At 45.4% G+C, this 7,527-nt stretch overlaps 1 protein-coding gene across 1 annotated transcript in view; it reads right to left on the minus strand.

Moving 5' to 3' along the window:
- ZDHHC2 (zDHHC palmitoyltransferase 2) overlaps nt 1-2,320 on the minus strand; it is a 57,042-nt gene extending 54,722 nt beyond the window's left edge. Inside the window, exon 1 of the mRNA XM_019737958.3 lies at nt 1,980-2,320. Coding sequence (XP_019593517.1) covers nt 1,980-2,106 — 127 coding nt within the window. The 5' untranslated portion in view covers nt 2,107-2,320. The remainder of the gene's footprint in view (nt 1-1,979) is intronic.
- Nucleotides 2,321-7,527: the final 5,207 nt, after the last annotated feature.

A 7,527-nucleotide genomic window follows, 5' to 3' on the forward strand; every position in this document is an offset into this window, starting at 1 on the left:
GGCATTCTCCCTTTTAGTCAAGTTTTCACTCACTAAAACAGTAATGTGGATTTCATAAATAGTTTAGATTTATCAAACTTCCAGAAAGTATACATAAAAATGTGATCCAGATATAGCAGCAATTTTCCAGTTGGCTCCTCTCCCATCACCTGTCTATTCAATCCAGTAAGACCTCCCATGTAGAACCTTAGCCAGGGGCAGGGGTAACTGCAAGGGAAGAAAAGCTCTTCCTGCTTTCACATGCTTTCTCCTGATGGACGAGAGCCAGTGTATCAGGCTAAGCTTCTTAGCTTAAGGTGATAGATAGCATAGGCCGGGGAATAAGCTGCCTGTTTTGATAATCAAGGCCAGCTGGTACTCCCCTCTTTTGCACCAGTTACATTAATTGAAACTGTTCACTGCTTTTAGGAAGGAATGAAATACCACAAATGTTTCTAATTGTTATGTTACACATACAGTATACCTCAGTAAGGCAAACTAGTTTAATATTAACAGTTAATACAAAAATTATGTTTCAGAAAACTTTCTTCCTATACATTTTAGATGACTGCAATTATCACACATTTAGATGCACTGTCTTGATTTCAGTGCAGCCCAATCCTATTTAAAACAAAGATTCACTGTTGTTGTTGTTTTTTGTACTGAAATATTGTTTCTAAATTCAGTAAAGGATAATGTCAACTTTGAAAACTACATGAAATGGGAAGTTACTCTCAATTCTGTTAAAAGTTATGCCAGTAATTATTTTGATGTATTATTCTTACACCTACTATTTCTCACAAGGGGCAACTTTTTGAGGTGAGATGGCTTTACACAAGATTCTGTGCCTGAATCTTGAAACTTTGAAAAGACTTAAGTTGAGAAGGTTCAACAAAACAGGCCAATAATATTTAACCTTTCCTCTGTCCCACCTAAGACTAGCTACTTAGTGCTTCATATGGCAAAATCATAGACATTGCCTTAGTTGGAACACCAAAGACAACAGTATTCACAAGTCACTGGCAGGTACCTTTTCTGAAAACACAGATCAGCTTCCACAAAACCACTGAAGGTAGAAACAAACCTGCTTACATTAAGGGACATAATTGTATTCCCGAATTGTGCATAATCAACTTTTCTTTTTTTTAATTTTCAGCATTGACAGTACCTTACTCAACAATATCAGGAGCTTACCCAACAATATCAAGCAATATGGCTTGGACTTGAGCCATTTGGCTTTCTGGATGAAAAAACCTCAGATGGCCACCTTTTCTTTCTCTTCCGCTGCTATTTTTCTAAAATCTAAACTGCAATATGTCTTCCAAAATACTTTCTAGTAGCTCACCCTCCTCCTCACCTCCTTTTAACTAGAAAGTGTCCAATTGGCAGTCCTTAAATCATAAAGGCAGCAAAAACTGCCCTTGAGTGCTGTCACAAATTTTTAAAAAGTGGATTAAGGACAACCAGAGGGGGACAGGTCTGACCTCGGAGGCCGAGGACACCATCCCCCGCGCGGGTCTGGCTGCTCGGATCCTGGGCCCAGCTTGGAACCCTTCAGCCCCGGCGGACGCTGCTAGCGGCGGGGACCACAGTTCTCCCGGGGACCGTCCTGCCCAGGTAGGGGGTGTGGCTGCGGTGGCAGTGGTTAGCGGAAGGCGGAGGGGGTATCTGGGCTGCGTGTGCGTTGGGGTGGAGGTCACACCGTAACCCGAGAGTTGTGAGGGGAAGGCGAGGGGAGCGCGAGTGGAAGGAGGCTGCCCCAAGGCTTCCGGCCGCGGTGCCAGCGGAGATGCGGCTGGTTGGCTGCGCCCAGGCGCAAGGGGGTCCCTGGGGTGCGAAGTGGACGCGCGGCTGTGGGCGCCCGGGGTCCCCGCGTGAGGGACTGTCGGGGTGGGCTGCGCAGGGGGCGAGGGCGGGCGGGGAGGCTGCTGGCAGGTGGGTGCCCGCGCTCCCGGGGCGCCGGGTGGGCCCAGGTGCGGGCGGGCGCGGGGCACACTCACCGATGCACAGCTGGATGGCGTAGGCGTAGTAGGACCAACCGAGCAGGAGGCTGATGAACACCACCGGGATCCAGTACAGCACCCGTCGGCACCGCCGCCTGACGCTGCCCGGGCCCGAGGGCGCCATCTTCCAGCCGCATCCACCTGCCCAGCTCCGCCGCCGCCGCCCGCGGGACTGGCTCCGGGGTGGGCTGGCCGCGCCCGGCGTCCCCGGCGGGACAGGCCCGGGGGCGGCGGCCGGCTGCGCTGCGGCCACTGCCGCCGCCGTGGCGCTAAGTCCCCATCCCGCAGCCCCAAGGCAGCGCCGCGGACTCCCGACTCCTCAGCCCGGCGGAGGCTGTGGCTGCCAGAGGAGGGACGGGGAGGAGGAGGACGGCGAGGAGGCGGCGGGAGCCGGCGCCCCGCCCCCCCGCCCCCGCCGCCACCTCCCCCGGCGCGGCCGCTGCGCCCTCGGGCCGGCTCTGCGGGCTCTCAGGGCGGTCTGGTTCCCGACCCCGCGCCCCTGGCCGCCGGGCAGCTCAGGGGCCCCCGAGTGGGAGTGCAGGCGCCCACCTTGACCCTTCGCCTTCCGGTTGGGCCCTAGATTCGGGGTGAACCCGAGGAGGCGGTGTCGCGGGGCAGGTCCGCGGCGCCGCTCGGGATCGGGTTGGGGGCGAGGGCGACCCCTCCGCGGCGCCCGCAGCCCAGGGAGCCTGAGCGGCCACACTTTGAGCAGAGAGGCCCTCGGGGAAGAGGAGTTGACAGGGTAGACCCCGGAGATTGCCGTACGCGGACGGGACCCCTCACCTGCCCGAGGCAAGTAGGGAGCAAGTCGCCCACTCGGGTAAATGTGCCGCCGGAAAGTCTTTAGGCGCCGATTTTCTTGCCTCCTGCTTGGAAAATTCTCGCTTCCACTTGTGGCTCCGGGTCCACAGGCGGAGGGCGGCGAGCGCCAGGCTGTTTTTCCGCCCTGCAGAACTGTGGGGATTGGGCGGGGAAGTTTCTTCCCTTCCCGGGTTTTGGGGGAAAGCTGGAATGCGCCCCTAAGGGGAATGCGGAGCGATCTTCTGGCGTGGGAGTGGGGAAGACGCACTTTTGATTGTGAACCCAGAGACCACCGGAGTTAGAAAGACATTATCTGCTCTGAGAATTTGAACGGTGTTTCCTAATTGTAAGAATTACCATTCCCACCGACCTCTCCAAAGAGTAGCGGGTCCCTTCCGTGTCCTTTCTTAGTCCATTTAGCATCAGTGTTTTCTTGTGTAGCGGCAGTGCTAAACTTAGGGCAGAGCTGGATCTGAAGTGGTTGCTGAAAATCCTGGAAGGGATCCTAAAGGTAGTTAGACCACAGGCCTGATTTTATGATGGATGAAATGGAAAAAATACAAATGCTTCTGAGATTCCCTCCCCCCATCTGATTATGAACACACCTGATTCTGCACGGAAACACCTCAGTAAAGGTAGTGTATCTGAATTATATACATAATTACTATGTATACTGGGCACGATTTTCCTTAACATTAATGGATATGTATATATTTACACCACACAGCCACCATATTGAATGAGAATATTCATGTGAAGAATAAAAATATAAAGTAGAAGTTCAAAAAAGCACTGATTTGCATAAATTTAGTCAAATCTAAGCTCTTATGTATTTGCGATTATTTTTCTGTGGCTGGATTAAACAGCAAGCTAATCTTCTCTCCTAAACAATTACTATGTCACACACACATCCCAAATCTCTTTGCACTTACATTTAAAAATGCATAGAAAATGCCAGTCAAGTTTCTGTGGACTTTAAATAATTGAAATGAGGAAAGTTCTGCCCCATTGAATCACTTTATTTTGGTAGTACATTTTGTCCTCTATTGGATGCACTGTAGGATAGATTAGTATAAACAGATAACTTCCCTGGGAATCTTAATTTTTCCCATGGATGTCAACCTTTTGCTCCCAATCAGTAGAGACAAAAACAAGAAATAAAAGTCCCTACCAAGACTGAAATACCCTCACAGAGATGAGCAAATACGTAATTGAAGGTCACTCAAGACACTAAGGAATGAAAAGTAAGGGATCCAATTTCCCTCAGTGAAAGAAAGTGCAAATTGTGCTTCTTTAGATAGTAGATAGTACAATGCCCTCTGTTGCTTTTCTTCTAACAGTCTTACAGAGTCTTGAGGTGAGAAATGCAATAGAATTCTACATAGTTTTCACATCTTTTATCCTTTTGGAAGAATATGCAAGTATACCATCTTTGCAAGAGGCTACATTTTTATTGTTTATCTAAAATGTTATTTAATTGTTCACATTTATAATAAATCTTTGTGAAATAATTGCAACCTATTCTTGACCATTTTAAGAGTAATACTGTTACTGAGTTCTCCAAGGGTATCATTCTTATCTTTACAAAAAAGTCAAGCTCAGGAAGAAGCCTCTCTCTCAAAAGCCACACGATGATAAGGTTTATCTCTGTGGTCACTAATTAGACAGGCATAAGCACATGTATGCACATATGTGAGCTCTTTGGTAAGTAGCCAATCTCTAGATAGTAGGCTTTGATGAGAGTGGAAAGATAACCTTAATTTTTAGAAATAGAGAGCCTTTGATTTATTTCCCCCGTCATTTAGGGCTGTGTCAACAGGGAAACAATTTGAAGGTCATAGACAATTAAGAAAAAACTTCACTAGAGACTTACCGTGTTTCCCCGAAAATAAGACCTAGCCGGACCATCAGCTCTAATGCGTCTTTTGGAGCAAAAATTAATATAAGACCCGGTCTTATTTTACTATTATGTAAAACCCGATCTTACAGTAAAATAAGACCGGGTCTTATATTAATTTTTACTCCAAAAGATGCATTAGAGCTGATGGTCCGCCTAGACCTTATTTTCGGGAGAACGTGGTACGCTTTAGAGAGAAGTACAGATGATTCAACTCACCACTTTTAGATATTCAATAATTACAACAAATTGTGAATTTCATGCAATAATTTTGGTAAAACTGCTACAGTCATTTATGAAAAAGAGAGTCAGCCACAGCAAAGGAGGGAGAGAGCAACACTAAGGAGAAAAAGAGGAAGGGGATAGCCAGGCAGGAGGGAGGGCAAGGGGAGCATCCTAGAAGAGGAGAAAGACCCCCTTACCTGACCCATCCAACCCCTAAAAAACGTAATTCCATCCTTACCAGGCCTCCGCTTGGATGCTCCACTTACTCATTAATGTATCAAATTAATTTCAAAACCCCTGTTATTGGATCCCGCTCCCATGAAGGAAACTCAATCTCTCAATCCTGTTCTTCTCCCTCTAGCCAAAATCAATTTTGAACCAGTACCCCAGATTCTTCCGTCCCCAAACTTCAAGTCTATCTTGCCATCATGGTTAATATTGCAAATTTCCCTTCTACTTCCATATCCAGATTAAAATTTTCCCTTACTCCCTTCCATTGTATGAATCAAGAAGAGCACACCTACCAGGCCCACTGACCCACCTTGTCACTAGGGAGCAGGGACCTCTCTTCCTGCTGCCTATACCAACCTCATCTCATCTTTTCAGTCAAACCACCTACCAGAAACCTTATTAGTTCACTTGCCTGATATTTATTCCTTCCTTTTGAAAGTGTTGTCAGAGGGAAACATTGTATCTTTGAATATAATGTCAATTTTATTATCTCAGATATGTGATAAATTGTGTTGATTTTGCTATCAGTGTATGGTACTTGACAAATACTGCCTTCTAAATTTTATAAAGACTGAAAGGAATGAAGCTGAGGTCTAAGTCTGCTGTTTTACTTACAAATCTCTCATCCTTATCAGAGTGGGCTCTGAAAATAGTGATAGATCCTCTTTCATTATTTACTTAAACTAAGCTTATTACTCTTTTTTTTTGGGGGGGGGGTGCAGAATCCCTTTGGAAATCAGTCCATATCAATGACTCCAGTGTTAACTGTACTTTTATAATAGTGGCCAAGATATTCTCTGTAGGAGAATAATAGCATACTTAAACCACATGTTGTTTATGGACACATGTAAAATAAAATTAGTCTTAGAAAGGGAAAGTGGTTTAGGGAGTGTGCTAAGATACTCTTTGGCTCTCAGAGATTTATAGTTTGCAATTAACCTAGGATGGATGGAATATAATGCAGTATAATTTCAAAGGCCTAAGCAACGTATGGTTAATTGGGTCAACACATTGGGAAACTTGCTAAAGTGGGAAAAACTGGCAAATCTTGCCATTCAAGCACTCTAGGATCTCTATGATAGCATTCGTGTATCTTGTCACTAGATGGCAGGCGCACACCAAACAGCACAGCTCTTCTGACATCTTTTCATAGAGATTTCAATAGCATCACCATCAGTTTTACCAAATCAATTATAAATCATGAATTATAACTTTATGGAAAATTATATATACTTATAACTAATAATGATTGTACAATTTTATGTTATAATTCAGTGGCTAATGATTAATAAAAACCATATTCAGAAAATTGAAAAGAATTAAGAGACCATTTTTTTAATGTAGCAAATCACTCCGATTCTGCTTCCACTTCTTTACACTAAGGTTAATCTTTTTAGAAATAAAAGTGGAACTTTTTATTTAAATGAATGTTTTGCCCTATACCAACCCCCTCCCTTGCCCCCAAATGGGGCGAAGGCCGTGTCTATGAACACAAAAATTAAGCAGATACCGTGTTTACCCAAAAATATGACCGGGTCTTATATTAACTTATGCTCCAAAAGACACATTAAGGCTTAGGTTCAGGGGATGTCCTCCTCAAAAATCATGCTAGGGTTAATTTCCGGTTAGGTCTTATTTTCAAGGAACCATGGTAGTTCTTCCCCATGGACCGGCAGGATCTTTACAGGGTGACACAATTGCACACGTTACATTAGAGATTATTAGAAGTGGCTGGTGTGGAATTGAGAGGTCGATGGCCAGCAGAGAGTGGCCAAGGGCACTAGAATCCTGAATGTGGTGGCAAGTGTCCAGTGGTGTCAAGGCCAGCATGGCATCGTGGGCAGACGGTCTTGATGCAAGATCCTGGCTGTGGATCAGATTCATCTGTGCCAGCTCAAGCTTGACTCTCCAGGCTTCCTACTGGTTCTGTGGGGGTTTCTATACCGCCAAAACATTTTTTGGTGTGTAAATCAACTAGGATTGGTTGTGTTTGCCACCAAGAACATTGACTAGAACGTAGTTTTAATTTCATTCTCCATTTCTTAAAGAGTCAGTTTCAGCTCCTGGAGACTGAGGCATTATGAGAAATAGTACACAGGAATTAGTGATGGAAGATCCTCCTTGTAGCCCTCCAAGTCACATTCTCTAGACATGCACTGTCCCATAAGTTGCTGCGAGCCACATGAGGCTATTCAAATTTAATTACAATTTATTGCAATAAAATTACATTAAATAATTCAGTTTCCTTAGTTGCAATAGCCACATTTCAAGTGCTCAGAGCCACCTGTGGCTAGTGGCAACTGTACTAAACAGTGAAGACCTAGAACATTCCTATCATCACAGAAAGTTCCGCTGGACAGAACTGACTAGATGTTTTATCTCATCCGAATA

Source organism: Rhinolophus sinicus, chromosome 16 (assembly GCF_057876585.1).
Source record: "Rhinolophus sinicus isolate RSI-liver-muscle chromosome 16, RSI-T2T, whole genome shotgun sequence".
Classification (NCBI taxonomy): Eukaryota; Metazoa; Chordata; class Mammalia; order Chiroptera; family Rhinolophidae; genus Rhinolophus; species Rhinolophus sinicus.